At 40.8% G+C, this 16,097-nt stretch overlaps 1 protein-coding gene across 4 annotated transcripts in view; it reads left to right on the forward strand.

Annotated features, from left to right (window-relative positions):
• Window positions 1-16,097, forward strand: part of ZFAT (zinc finger and AT-hook domain containing) — a 232,878-nt gene that overhangs the window by 157,391 nt on the left and 59,390 nt on the right. For all 4 annotated transcript variants that reach the window (XM_048841712.2, XM_075124919.1, XM_048841711.2 and 1 more), the window contains 2 exons: window positions 12,929-13,016; window positions 15,805-15,954. In XM_048841712.2, the coding sequence (XP_048697669.1) occupies window positions 12,929-13,016; window positions 15,805-15,954 (238 nt within the window). The remainder of the gene's footprint in view (window positions 1-12,928; window positions 13,017-15,804; window positions 15,955-16,097) is intronic.

Below are 16,097 nucleotides of genomic sequence, written 5' to 3' on the forward strand. Positions count from 1 at the left end.
TCAGCAGTCAGTCTTCTGGAATATGCTACCTCCAAGTTTGGGTTCCTTCAGTTGTGGTCATGGAGTTTCTTTTTGAAATTTTTAGTAACTTTAGAAAACTTTTTAAAATGTTAGTTTCTTGTTCCCTTTGAAGAGTCAGTGTAGATACCCACTCTTGGATTCTACAGGTACCCGGTTTGTTGAGATGGAACCTTCTAGTAAGCCGTAGTTATTAGGGCAGAATGCAACTCCCTTGTGGTGCCAAACATCAGACATGAAACTGTAAAAGGGATTGTAATCCTAATGGTCCCATAGTGTATTTTTATTGTTATTAGCATTTAGAAAGACACCACACAATTGTGAAGTTTCCAGGATCTATATCTTATTGATTTACATAGTTCTTATCACTTACGGCACATCTATGTCCAATTCAGTGCAGGCTTGTCAGCCCTATTATTTTGCTTCATTGGGTATGAATATGCCATTGAGCATGGTGGATCCCATGAGAAGTTCCCATATTTGTGAGAAGTGGGTGTTGAAGCTTAGAGTTCTCTTGCTTGCAAAGGCATTTCAGGCACCTGCTTCATAAGGACCTGGCATTTCAGAGCCTGGAATGTCATTTGTGTGAAGGTTGAAGTCTGGCTCCAAAAAGTCTTCAGATTCCAAGAATTGAGTTTGACACAGACTACTTCCTCCTCTGCATCAAAGAAGAAGGAAGCGGAGATGTGACTGTTCCCCTCACCTTCACCTATAGCCCCATAAGAAATTAGCGATGAAGCTTGCATGAGGTGTAGATTGGTATAGGAGGGAATTTCATTGTCGTGGGAATTGGCACTTAGAGATTCTTTCTTGTCAGGGGATACTTTTATATTGTCTGATTCCCTTTTGGTTACCTTATCACCTTCCTCAGAGTTGGTTGGGTTTACAGCTCCAGTGCTGCTGAGTAGCCAAAGAGAGCTTAATCTAGCATTGTCTTCTCTCCAGTTTTATCTTTTTTAGACTGTAGTCAGGATCCATTCCTGATCATGTCTCCATTTGATATCAGGCATTTAGAAGCTACTTTGGTTCTGAGGCTTAAAACCTGAGAGCTTTGCCATGTTGCCAATGGGATGGAATTGTAGGCCCATTCCAGGGAGTCCTTAGGCCTTCAAATCTCCTATACAGTATACTTGTTGCTTGCAGCTTCTTTTTAAAAGGCTGAGGCATTCAGAAAGTGCCTTTGTCCTGCAGGTCATGTGGTTATTCCTCCTTTGGCTTCATATTCTTCCTGATGTTCTATGATGGGTCTCTTATATGGAGTATAGTCTTGCTGGCCTGTGTAACTAACACATAATTGAATTTTCTGTTTCAATGAAAAATTCCCCAGAGGGACCTTCAGTAGTTTTTTTTTTCCCCTCCCCAACTGAATCAGTCTGTTAACATCCTTCTGTTTCCGGGAGACTTGAATCTCCGGTACTTCACATCTGTCCTAGGGAAAATAAAAAGATAAGGATTAAGTTGAAGAGGATTCTTTGAATCAGTTGGCTGCTTCTTCCTCCTCTGATGAGGCTATGGGTGCTTCATATCCTTTTCCTGAAGGATTTCAGAAGCTTTAAACTTGACCACCAGAATGGAAGAAGCTCCAAGTACAGAGTTATTCAAAAGAACGTGAGACGTCCCTTTACTTACTTGATATTTTAGAGTAGCAGAGGAAGGGCAGCTAGCTTTTTCTATGAATCTTCTGAAGCTGATTAGATACGTTTTGGGAACAGAGGCAGAGGTCAGCAAGAAGTATCTTATCTGTCTAACCTCTGTTCTTATATGACACCCATATAAGATGGTTCTTCAAGTGTTGGTCCCTCGGTGTATTCCCCTGATGGTGTGCATGCGCTCTGCTAATGAGATTAGAAGATTTTTACAGGCAGCTCTTAGGGGGTTTATTCCTTCACCCACTTACTTTCCTGGTCCTTCTCACATGAACAGAGAGCAACAATACCCGAAGTCCAAAGGTGCAAACAATTCGATGTTTATTGGGTCAACTTCCAGCAAGCATGATTCCAGTTTCCTTCCTTAGTGTCCCCCTTCCCAGCTCTGACACTACAGAGCCTTACACCTGTGTCCCTGTTCCCATTCCTGCCCTTAGCAAAACATGATTCCAATTTCCCCAACCCCATTTCCCCACCCACCCACTTCCTGATTGACTGCAGACTATATAGTAAAACTTGAATTCTACTTAGCTATACCTTAACCAATCATTTTACTGAAATTTAACTAACCAATCCTAACATATTGTAACATGATTATGTAACCAATTATTTCCCACCGCCTTAATTAGTTTACACCCAGCAAAATTAATTATACAGCACACAGAAACAATCACAGAACCAGACAGAGATTATACAGACAAACAATGGGGAAATGGGGACTACAGTGATAGAACAAATGCAGAAATGAGGATTTCACATCCCAGCTATTGATAAGTGAGTTCTTGCCAGACAGGATGCTATCAAACGAAGTTTCCTTTTACATCTTCTAGGCACTTCCCTTTCTCTGGAGGCGATAGGCATTATCAGGACAGGATTGTATTCCTAACAGCCCAATAGCACCTTATTTCCATGTGACTAGTTTGGGATGTGAGGCTGTGATCGTTCGCTTCCCAGCTAATGGTTGCCTCTGCTGCTTAGCCAAAGGCCTTAGCCTAAGCCCAGGGCCTCAGACTGTCACAGTAAGAGAAGGCCCTTACACCGGCAGACAGTGATTTTGATTCTTTCTTGTATACTTCTATAACTACCCAAGTGATAAGAATACACCTAAATTCTTAGAGTATAGGTCTTTACAGACAGGCCTGAATATTTATATCCTAACAGCAGCATCCATCATTCCATGCCTGGGCCCTTTTCCTCTTTGTGCTCCAAATCGAAGGTATAAGGGACAGGATGGATTGGCTTCCTCTCCACTTCCTTTCTACCATCCTTAGTTTGTGACAGAACTTCTTCAATGACTGCAGTGATATCTCACTCGGCAGGCCTCAGTCGATGTGGTGGATATGGCCTTCTGCTCGATGGTGACAGCTATAGTCATATGGAGGGCTTTATGGCTCCTATCCTCTGGGTTCCCTGGGAAGGTACAAGTTACAGTTGAAGATTAATCCTGTGAGGGAGACAACCTGTTCTGTGAAAAGACGCATAACTCATTAGATTCACTGAAAAACTCAAGGGCAACCCTTGGTCCACTGGGAGTCTCCACTTCAGCACCAAAAAGTAAGTACCACAGGCCTCAGCCCTATAGATGGAGACCAACACCTCAAACATTTTAACCAAAGGGGATATGAACCACCAAGAAAACAGCCTAGTGTACAATGTAGCAAACCTAACATTCCCCCTCTTCCTCCTTCCAGCCCTCACCTCCACATAAGAAACTTCAGAAAACGACCTTTGAGGGCTGCCGAGTTGTAATCTATCCAGATGTGCCTGTGAATTAAACTTCATAACTCGGCTAGACACCAAAACCAAGCTCTGAACAGAGAGACTGGTTTTATGGCTCATTACAACAATTTTAAAACACCCTGCTACTGCTAACCCTCCTTTGTCCTACGACTGTAAAGGTGTTAATTGCCCATTTCATTTTAAGTGGTCCCCTACAACATGTGTTAATTCCTTGTACTTAACAATCAGTCCTGCCTTGTATTTAGCTGTGACACACTGGTTACCTTCTACAGACTGGAGGAAGAACTCTGTGAAGCTCAAAAGCTTGTCCCTTCCAGTCCACCAACAGAAGTTAGTCTAATAAAATATATTACCTCATCCACCTTGTCTCTCTAAATACAAAAAAGTCCATTTTAGCTCCCACAGAGTTTATTGGGACACCATGCATTTTTTTTCCTCAGGACAGGTTCCAGCCAATAAAGGAATGTGTCACTTAGCTCCAACTGAGCCCACAGATATCAGTCCATTCATGTCTCATCCTTCTAGGTTACATCTCTTCCTGTAGATATGTGACATCCTTTGTGAAACTTCTCCTTCATTGCCTGCTGGCTTGGCTTCAGGTGGTTTACTTACTGAGCAGACAGTGTGGACAAACTAGTCTTGCTTCCCCCCAGAGTTTGAGCTTCTCTGACTTGGTGGGGGAGCAAGCGTGTGTGTGTGGTTCCCTTCATTCCCCACCCCAGCCGAGAAGACCTTAATCATGGATGCCTGCTTATTAGGATTCAGAGTAACAGCAGTGTTAGTCTGTATTCGCAAAAAGAAAAGGAGTACGTGTGGCACCTTAGAGACTAACCAATTTATTTGAGCATAAGCTTTCGTGAGCTACAGCTCACTTCATCAGATGCATACTGTGGAAAGTGTAGAAAATCTTTTAATACACACAAAGCATGAAAAAATACCTCCCCCACCCCACTCTCCTGCTGGTAATAGCTTATCTAAAGTGATCACTCTCCTTACAATGTGTCTGATAATCAAACTGGGCCATTTCCAGCACAAATCCAGGGTTTAACAAGAACGTCTGAGGTGGGGGGTTAGGAAAAAACAAGGGGAAATAGGTTACCTTGCATAATGACTTAGCCACTCCCAGTCTCTATTCAAGCCTAAGTTAATTGTATCCAATTTGCAAATGAATTCCAATTCAGCAGTCTCTCGCTGGAGTCTGGATTTGAAGTTTATTTGTTGTAATATCGCAACTTTCATGTCTGTAATCTCGTGACCAGAGAGATTGAAGTGTTCTCCGACTGGTTTATGAATTTTATAATTCTTGACATCTGATTTGTGTCCATTTATTCTTTTACGTAGAGACTGTCCAGTTTGACCAATGTACATGGCAGAGGGGCATTGCTGGCACATGATGGCATAGATCACATTGGTGGATGTGCAGGTGAACGAGCCTCTGATAGTGTGGCTGATGTTATTAGGCCCTGTGATGGTGTCCCCTGAATAGATATGTGGGCACAGTTGGCAACGGGCTTTGTTGCAAGGATAGGTTCCTGGGTTAGTGGTTCTGTTGTGTGGTATGTGGTTGCTGGTGAGTATTTGTTTCAGATTGGGGGGCTGTCTGTAGGCAAGGATGGCCTGTCTCCCAAGATTTGTGAGAGAGTTGGGTCATCCTTCAGGATAGGTTGGAGATCCTTAATAATGCGTTGGAGGGGTTTTAGTTGGGGGCTGAAGGTGACGGCTAGTGGCGTTCTGTAATTTTCTTTGTTAGGCCTGTCCTATAGTAGGTGACTTCTGGGTACTCTTCTGGCTCTGTCAATCTGTTTCTTCACTTCAGCAGGTGGGTATTGTAGTTGTAAGAACGCTTGATAGAGATCTTGTAGGTGTTTCTCTCTGAGGAATTGGAGCAAATGCGGTTGTATCGTAGAGCTTGGCTGTAGACAATGGATCGTGTGGTGTGGTCTGGATGAAAGCTGGAGGCATGTAGGTAAGTACAGCGGTCAGTAGGTTTCCGGGATAGGGTGGTGTTTATGTGACCATCGTTTATTAGCACCGTAGTGTCCAGGAAGCGGATGTCTTGTGTGGACTGGTCCAGGCTGAGGTTGATGGTGGGATGGAAATTGTTGAAATCATGATGGAATTCCTCAAGGGCTTCTTTTCCATGGGTCCAGATGATGAAGATGTCATCAATGTAGCACAAGTAGAGTAGGGGCATTAGGGGACGAGAGCTGAGGAAGCATTGTTCTAAGTCAGCCATAAAGATGTTGGCATACTGTGGGGCCATGCGGGTACCCATAGCAGTGCCGCTGATTTGAAGGTATACATTGTCCCCAAATGTGAAATAGTTATGGGTGAGGACAAAGTCACAAACTTCAGCCACCAGGTTTGCTGTGACATTATTGGGGATACTGTTCCTAACGGCTTGTAGTCCATCTTTGTGTGGAAGAACACTTCAACCTCCTTGGTCACTCAATTTCAGACCTAAAAGTGGCAATTCTTCAACAAAAAAAGTTCAAAAATAGACTCAAACGAGAGACGGCTGAATTGGAATTAATTTGAAAACTGGATACAATTAACTTAGGCTTGAATACAGACTGGGAGTGGATGTGTCATTACACAAAGTAAAACTATTTCCCCATGTTTATTTCCCCCCCCTGCTGTTCCTCACATGTTCTTGTCAACTGCTGGAAATGGCCCACCTTGATTATCACTACAAAAGGTTTCCTCCCCCCACCCCTTCCACTCTCCTGCGTGTAATAGCTCATCTTACCTGATCACTCTGGTTACAGTGTGTATGGTAACACCCATTGTTTCATGTTCTCTGTGTATATAAAATCTCCCCACTGTATTTTCCACTGCATGCGTCCGATGAAGTGAGCTGTAGCTCACAAAAGCTTATCCTCAAATAAATGTGTTAGTCTCTAAGGTGCCACAAGTACTCCTTTTCTTTTTAAAGAAATCTCAGATTTCCATCTAAATCAAATAATTCACTTACCTGTGTTCTTCCCAAAACTGCACCAGTGAGAATAGGAGACTTCATTCTCTAGATCAGTGGTTCTCAAAGTCAGTCCGCTGCTTGTTCAGGGAAAGCCCCTGGCGGGCCAGAGCAGTTTGTTTACCTGCTGCATCCGCAGGTTCGGCCGATCGCGGCTCCCACTGGCCGCGGTTCACCGCTCCAAGTCAATGGGGCCTGCGGGAGGGGCGGCCAGCACATCCCTTGGTCCGCACCGCTTCCCACAGCCCCCATTGGCCTGGAGCAGCGAACTACGGCCAGTGGGTGCCACGATCTGCCGAACCTGCGGATGCGGCAGGTAAACCAACTGCTCTGGCTCGCCAGGGGCTTTCCCTGAACAAGCGGCGGACCAGCTTTGAGAACCACTGCTCTAGATGTCCCTCAAGCTTTGGCATTCTACCTACAAAGAACAAAATCTTTTAGGAAATTGCCTAGACTGTTTATATCCTTTGCTGAATGGATGAGAGGGGAAGCAGTCTCTTCCCAGAGACCTTCAAAGTGGATTCCAGGCTTCATTCTGCTGTGTTTTGAGTTAACAGACAACCATCCGCCAAGGCCTCTTTGATAGCCTTCCTTCAAGATGTTCTGTTACTGACATCTGTAAAGCAGCAAAATGGGGTTCTATCCATACCTTTGCATGACATTACACCCTGGTGCAAGCTTCTGCAGCTGACACATCTTTCACTACATCAGTCCTCCAGGTATTGATACCATAGAGGTCTGTGCACCCTCCTCTGCAATTAATACTGCTTCACAGTCACCCACAGAGGAATACAATAAGGACCATCATGTGAAGAAGGAGAAGTTACTTACCTTGTACAGGTTTCAGAGTAACAGCCATGTTAGTCTGTATTCGCAAAAAGAAAAGGAGTACTTGTGGCACCTTAGAGACTAACCAATTTATTTGAGCATGAGCTTTCGTGAGCTACAGCTCACTTCATCGGATGCATGAAGTGAGCTGTAGCTCACGAAAGCTCATGCTCAAATAAATTGGTTAGTCTCTAAGGTGCCACAAGTACTCCTTTTCTTTTTACCTTGTACAGTAGCTGGAGTTCTTCGAGATGTGTGGTTCCTACCCACCTACCTGTATTCCATGACCAGCCCTCTTCCCCTCTGCTTCAGAGCCTTGCATATGATACACAGTAGAGAAGGAACTGGCAAGGTGCTCAGTCTGCACCGCCCCTGATATCTTCGGTTCAGAGTGTGAGGAGAGGAAGGGCTCAGGCACAAACCAACAGACACTGCTAGCAAAAGTCTTCTGGTCTCACACACGTGGAGTGCACATGCTCCCACAGTGGAATACAGATAGGGACCACACATCTTGAAGAACTCTAGTTACTATATAAAGTAAGCAACTTCTCTTGTTCATTCCCTTGTGGTGGCACCTGCTGCATCTAGCCAGGCTGCCATTATCTACCAGGTAACATCTCAAGGCTTCAAATGTATTTCTTTTACTTGCCTGGTAACTGATTTTTTTTGTAGTTCCTGCAGCTAAGGAGAGATCAGAGAGGAAAAGGATGTTGAGATAAGGAGTCTCGAAGGATGACCTGCTTGTTGGTAAAACGTGATTTCTTCTCCTGAGGTGGAGGGTTGGTACTAGAAAAATACCTTTCATCAGGGCTAAAGCAGCTTCTGTGGCATGTGAGAGAGAGGTTTCCATGTATGAGACCCACAAGGCTGCTACCTTCAGTTAACTTCAGACATTTGTACAACGTTAGTCTCTTGATTTGACAGCTTCAGGAGAGGCCCACTTCAGAACAGTCGTGCCCTCCTCAGATCCACCTTGTTAGATGGTGGTTGTTGCTAGCAACAAGTGTGCAGGTTTATATTGACAATTCTTGAAAGTTCCAGTGATATCTGTCTCCGCGAGGATTCAGATTTGACACCAATTGTGCGTGTGCACCCAAGTAGTGTAGATCAGTACTGGCGATCTTTTTCAGGTGCCAGCGTTAGCAGAAAGCAGGTTTTCTTTGTTCATGCCAGTTTGCCAAGATTCATACTTTTACTTGAATTCTTTACTATACACTGAACAATATTTTCTACATAAGGTTGTTCCTATTTGTATCCCAAGCATGAGTTCAAAGTGTATTTCAATATCATGAGCTAGGGTTTTAAATTACATAAGAAATATTTGATGAGCATCTAAGGAATATAGGATTTTTCTTATTGACAAGGTGCAGAATTTGTAATAAGACCATTACTAGTACTCACGTGACATATGCATCTTTATATCTAATTGGTTTAATACAGTATTTTACAAATATCAGTATTTTTTTACAAGGGTAAAAATACCAGTTCTTATTAATTCCTTGAGATGAATATGTTTAGTAAAACTCGTTCTGAATAAAGCACAATTTCTAATTGCATTGAACATCTGCAGGCATTGCTGCCTAAGGGGAACACTCACTCTCACATACCTTTAAAAACAAGTAAATATCCAGTTAATGGGTCCTTCCAGAAAGTGAGGGGGACACAATTAATAGCTAGATGTGAAAATTTTGGTTACAGTAACTTGCCTAGCATTATATGGGAAATCTGTGACAGAGGCAGACATAGAATTCTTCTGTCAACCTAGTGCTGTTGACACTGGGGTTAGGTCAGTTTAACTAGGTCATTCAGGGGTGTGGATTTTTCACACCCCTAAGCAATGTAGCTGGGTCGACCTATTTTTTTAGTGTAGACCTGGTCTAAGTCTCAGGAACTGTTGTAATTTTGAAATTGAAGTAGCTGGCTGGATTGTGCTGCCAATCTAGAACAAAGGTAGAGCTATCTCTCAGAACACGTCGCCTTTTTGTGTCCTTCAGAAAATCTTCAAAGGCATTTAAAAGGCAGGTATACTGATAAGGCATAGGATAAATTACTTCTATTCTTACAAAAGGGGGAAAAAAATCAGATGTTGTGAATATGGTAGGGGCTTTATTACAGCCTCCATCCAAGTCCTTTTAACAGCTTTGTCATCATCCATGACAAGGGCACTCAGAAGAGCAAGAGCTGTGATGGGGACCCTCTTTGGGACCCTGCATTTGTGACCTGGGTAGGCTCTGAAATGCTTGATTTTGTAACAGAGGAGTTCTTAAGGGCTGGCTCTGAGAGTGATGGGGTTACTCTGAAGGACTAGTGCTGTAACAAGCTCTCAGAAGGAGAGTGACAGGAATATTCTTAGACTCAGAACTAGATGATGCAACCCTGTGAAACTCTTTCAGCTTCAGCTGGATGCACTCCATAGGATTATGGAGGTTGACAAGCCGTACTTTGAAGGCACTGTGTTCTGAGAAGTGCAATCTCTGTGTGAGACTACAAAGAACACGGTTTTTGAAGAGCATATATTATAGAACTTAGTAAAGATGACTTTCTAACTGCCCAAGGAAATAGATTTTGACTACATCTTTTTTGAAAGGCTTTGATGTTAAAATCAGTCATCCTGAAAAATAATCTTGTTGGTACTGAAGCTCTGCATGTATTTACTGGTCATTTGAAAATAAGATTCTCTGTCAGATATATAGGTGTGTATTTGTAAACTTGTGTAAAGTATATGTGTCTCTGTATGTTCTGTACAAACACCTCTGTGTTTATAGGCCCAGAAATATCTATATGAGTTCATATAACTCAACTTAATACAGTATTTACCTACCAAAAACTACATCAGAAGAATGTTCCCTTTGTGACACAAAGCAAAACAAGAGTGAAATGTGCCGTGGCCGCCATTTTCAAACTTGGGGCCTAAATTTAGATACCTAAATTTAATGGGAGCTGCGGGTGCCCAACACCTCTTATAAATCAGAGTACTTATTTACGTGCCTAACTTTAGGCAACCAGTTTTGATAATTTTGGACTCATATGTTCCTCAGACCTGGAAAAACAGATATGAGTACAACCATTTGTGCGCTGATATTAGTGGGTATGTTTTCCCACTTAACTTTAATATCCTTATTATTTCTTTCTGTTATGAATATAACATTTCTTTGAAAGTAATTCCTGATGAGTTTTTCAATTTATTTAGGCTTATTTTAGAAGTCTATCTAAATGCTCCAGACACCTCTGAAAATACTTAACAGTACAATGAACCGGAAAAAAAGCTCAATAGCCCAATGCTGTTAATTAATATATATATTTTATTTTTTTGTTTAAACATTATGTCTGATAGGATATTGTGGTGAGATTCAGGAATAAATTGAGATCCACCAATTCATTTAACATAGGCCACTGAACAACCACTAGGTCAGAATAACCTTAGCATTGCATATGTTTTAAAAACTCTAAATACAAACACTGAAAAGCAGGGGGTTCTCAAACTTTTTTTGCTGGGACCCCCCCCCCTTGAAAATGTTTCAGGCTATTACAACCCCCCTCAAAAAGTGAGAATCCCCTCCCTCCCCCCATACCACCCCATCTTTACTTCTGCACTGCTGCTGGCGGTGGTACTGCTTTCATAGCTGGGCACCCGGCCAGAAGCCACCGCTCTCATGATTCCTCTACGATAGTCCTCCTTTTGGATTGGAACCCCCAGTTTGAAAAACACTGCTGAAAAGGAATCCAGCATTTGGAAAGGTACAATTCCACACTAATATTTGTATTAAAAGTTAACATACTAATGTCTATCATTTTAGATCGTGTGAAGTCTGGTGTTGCAAAGTCATTTGTGGCAGATTGGGGTCTAATGGGGCTATGTCACTCCCTCTTGCTCTCATCTCCACCCCTCAAATTAATAGTTCTTTGAGGTGCCTCTGCATATTCTCCGTTTGTGAAATCATGTCACCTTCACTGCAAGTCTCCAACATCTTCTAGTGAACATTGTCCACTGGGGCCATTCACTCCTCCCTCCTTTTCCTCTTATGGAAGCTTTTGATGATGTAAAAGCGTGAGTGTTGCCAGCCACCTTTAGTTTCTAACTACCAGAGGTACAGCATGCTCAGGTTGTATGCAGTATCCTTAATGCTTTCTTTTGCCATTTGGGGAATATTTGTGTTTTTCTTCGATTGTCAGTTAATTAGCTTTTCTTAAGTTGAAGAAAAAGAAAAGAGGATGCCTGTTCAGCATGGGCATTGCCTGAACTCACGAAGGTAGGAAGGCTGTCTAATGCCCCTATCCCTGGAGAAGGCTTTTCAGGTTCAGTCAACTAAGTCTGGCATTCAAGACATTCCAAAAGAAAGGAGGAAATCATCCACCAGACTCCTTTCTAGGGTGAAATAGGAAAGATTCTCCATCTTGGATACTTAGCAGGCCTTATCCTTCATATCCTGGACTAGTTTCTTCATTTGAAGCTAACAGGAAGACCGTCTGTTCAATTAAGTGTTAGTTCTGTGTGCAATGTTGGTATGTTATCTTTCCAGGCTTCACGCTATTTTCACTCCCCACAATCAAAGGCCTGATCCATGCTTACCCACCAGTTCGAGAGTCACCTCCATCATGACTGGCATCTCTCTTGGAACCCACAAAGGACTGCTCATTTTACTATTTTTATTCTTTCTCAAACCTGCTTTCCTGGTGACCATCACTTCAGCAAGAAGGGTTAGCGAGTTTCCAGCTCTGCTTGCGGATCCACTTTATAGAGCGTTCCATGGGGATAAAGTGCAGCTAAGATCCCTTCCAAAATTCCTCTCCACCTCACAAATGAAAAATGCTATGCAACTATTGACAGCTGAGGGTTGTCCAACAATTTGTTTATAATGGTGTATGTTTTTATTAGTGAAGATAAACTCATGATATGTACCCTGATTTATTAAAGCACTTAAGCATTTGTTTATGTCCCCTGGAACATGGGCAAGAACAATCTCTTACTGTGTGTTTATGCAATACCTAGCACAAAAGGGTCCCAGTCTTAGTTGGGGTGTCTAGTGTTACAGTAATAAAAAATAATAATAATGTTACTTATGTAAAAGACAACATAGATCTTGCTAGCACTCTTCCTAATTCCATTTGACCTATAGCATCAATAATGTTTTTATAAGTAACACTTATGAAACTCTGACAATTTTTTTAAATTTGAAACAGTTCAATAATAATCATGTATTTGTATTTAGTGCTGAATATTTATCTGGCATTTAGAAACCATAGACCCTGGTTTTCTAATGAAATCTGCCATAATCACCTTATGTTCTAGCAAAGTCCCACGGAACTGTGGTAGAAAGGATGGCTTGATCAAATGATGAAAAAATTGAATACTCCTCCTCACATCAAACCCTTCATCTTTCCTTCTGATTTGTGACTTGTACAGTAATATTTCACCTCCCAATTCTGTAAAGAGCTAGGTAGATCAGAATGCTTTAATTTATTTAACATTTTCCCCATGTGCTACAAATCAAAGCACTAAATCATCCCAGGATTAACGACATAGGGTTTTTAGAATACTTTTATATTACCCCTTCATTATATTTCATTATAATAATGGCATTAGCTATTCATAATGCTCAGTGAGATTCACATCTGAGCATTTTGGTTGTAACTTTGTTGGGAGCCATATATGATTCAATGTGTAATGAGTGTAGTAATCAGCCCAGTGAACTCCTAATGTAATCTCTTCCTTTTCTTTAAGGACAAAAAGAGTTATTCCTGTCCTGTGTGTGAGAAGTCATTTTCTGAAGATCGACTTATAAAATCACATATCAAGACAAATCACCCTGGTAAGACACACCACAATAACATTTCTATATCTAGTACAACAGAGGAAGACTGTCCTGGAGTAAGCAATATAACACGATTGCTCTGTGTAAAAAAATTACATCTTATTCTAAATTAGTTCAGTTAGAACTTCAGTAGAGTTTTCAGATCTTTAGGGATTGGATTGTAAACATACAATACACTAGTTTGTGGAGTGGGGACACAGTAAAAGGGCATGTTGTGTGATATTTATGGACTTTACACTGCAACATGGTGAGTCCTTTGTCCCTGATTCAGCATAGCACTTAAGCATCTGAATTGTCCCATCAAAGTAAATTAAACCATTTGTGTGCTTAAATGCCACTGTTGGATTGGGTTCTGAGTGCTCACCACCTTGCAGGATCCAGCCCTTCTTGTCTGTTAAATAAAAATCTAGCTTTTCATGGTGATACGCTTTGACAATTCTGCATGCTAGTGTCTATTCTATTTATACATCAAGGGATATTTATTATTCAGTAATATCTACTGTTCAAGCCAAAAAGGGCCCTGATATAAAAAAGGATGAATCACAGTGGCCCTGTCTAAACTTTGTAAATAGGTACATTTAAAAAAAAAAATCTTAGCTGACACATTTTTATTTACACATCTTTAAACACTGCTTAGCACCCCAGCATAGACATTGTTGAACACCTTTTAATAACATGTTAGCTGGTCATGGCCAAGCCTCTAGTGTGTGTGTGGTTGGGGGAACCAGCTAGTTTAAGCATAACTGTCTGAAATACAGCACAACAGGTCAGGCCATAGTCCAGTGTAATCCTACTGATAGTAGTCAATACGGGATGCTTACTTTCAACAATAATCACTGCAAGATTTTCCCTACCTCTGAGTCATATCAGCACCACATGCTCTGTATTACTGTTGTTAATTTGTATTGTGGATGGTGCCCAGAAGCTCCCAATCAGAAATGGGGACCAAATGTGCTAACTGGTGCAAACATGTGATGAGACATGGAGTGGGTAACATTTTCAAAAGCACCCAGGTCCCACTGAATGTCAGTTTGACCCATCATTCCTACCCTGATGCGGTCATGGTGAAAAGAAAGACAAAGAAGCATGAAGGGTGAGGGGAAAGGGTATAACAAATATATATACAAATTATTGTAGACAAATATACAATTGTTTTCTTAAGTAGTATACTATATACATTAGTACAAGCCATCCCAATTGCTTGAAAACATAGTCATTGTTTATTTTCTGAATCGTTTTGCTTATGTGTGTACTGGAGGATGAGCTGGTTGGTCAGGAAACATTCTGTAAACGGCTAGCCCAGTGCTGCATACTTAACTAATAAAAATCTTAGTATTTTAAGGCCTATAATTTTTTTCCTTAGATGAAGAGTGTATTCTATCAGAACTTTGCAAAAATTACAGCATGTTTAATAGAGACACTTCAGTGATATATTTAAAGAAACGTTATGTCTAAGATACACAGAACCTTTGCAAGCTAATATACAATAAAAGGCTATTTGTAATTAGATTTTAAAAGAAAAATATTTGAATAACACTTTCCCAGGTATCCTCTCTTTGTGGTCATCAGGGATTATTATTATTCTTTTATCGCAAGCATATTACCATTCAAAACAAAATTGACATTAAGGGGTGTTAAATGTCCTGATAGCATAAAGTGACAAGTGCTGGAACTGAGTGAATGCAATTGTTTTTAAAAATGCAGAGGCAAGAGAATAAAGATGACAGGCAAAACAAGATAATGTTCAGAGAATTTGAGTTTTAGAAGAACTTATCAAAAATTAATTTAAACCAAAACCATTTCTTATTTATCATAAAGTAATATTTCTGACCGCTTCTCCCTCCCCTATGACTCTGATGTCAGCCAACCTGCTCTCAGTCTTCACTGTTTTTCTTGTTCAGCAAGCAGAAAACCTGATGCTTTTGCTTCACCAGCCAGCACTTCTGCTTGTTCCACGTTTCTGGACAAGAGGTGTAAAATCCAGGCCCGACTGACGTCACTGAGGCTAGGATTCCATTTTAGATTCTTTAGGATTCCACCTGTTCTCAATGCTTAAAGTTTCTGATCACAATAAGAGTCATATACACACAACATTTAACTATTATAATTTAGTGCCATGTAGTAGGAAAGTATTGAAAGTCCAGCATTGATAATTGGAACTTTTAAAGAACATTAGGTAATGTCTCTTAGCATGTGCGGTTAGGTAATTTTTTAAATCATAAAGCCTAACTATTTAAAGCTATTTTGACATTTCTAGAGTATTAGGCTATTCGTTTTTTCCTTTTAAATGAAAGACCAGATTTTCAGAGGGGTTGAATGACTACAACTCAAACTTAAGTGTAGAGAAGCTGCAGGTGATCAGCACTTCTGAAAATCTTAAGTGAACCCTTTGACAAATGTTGTAAACCTGTTCAAAGACATTGAAAATTATAAATATTTGCATATAAATGTTGCCTTGTTACTTATTGGTGTGCTGAGAATATTCATAGCTGGAAAATGACTTCTGACCTAGTGGCGCACGCAGGCTCTAATTTGACAATGAAGCAGTAAGTTATTGCGGGGATACACAGTGAATAAGTCCGTGTTTAATGCAGGAAACATACATAAATTAATAAGGCTGTTTTCTTTGAGCTGGCCTTGTCATGTGGAAAGTTTAAAAAAAAAAAAAAAAGGTACAAGTAGGAACAATCTAGATCTGCAATATTTTATTTTATATAATATGTCTCAGAGCAAATTCTGTGCATGCCTGTCTGGAATGCCTTGTTTTTGTGCATATTTTTTCCAGAGGTCTCAATGAGCACCATCTCAGAGATTCTAGGCAGGAGGGTTCAGTTGAAAGGATTAATTGGAAAACGAGCTGTGAAATGTCCCTATTGTGATTTCTATTTTATGAAGAATGGATCAGACCTTCAGCGTCATATTTGGGCTCATGAAGGTAATGATGTTCAATTTTAAACTTTAATCCACATTATTTATTTATATATTTTATATTCCTTGCTTGGTCCCTTAATTAATATAGTAAATAATAAATTGAAAGCGAATGACATTTCCATCCTCATAGAATATCAGGGTTGGAAG

Source organism: Caretta caretta, chromosome 2 (genome assembly GCF_965140235.1).
Source record: "Caretta caretta isolate rCarCar2 chromosome 2, rCarCar1.hap1, whole genome shotgun sequence".
In the NCBI taxonomy this organism is placed as follows: Eukaryota; Metazoa; Chordata; order Testudines; family Cheloniidae; genus Caretta; species Caretta caretta.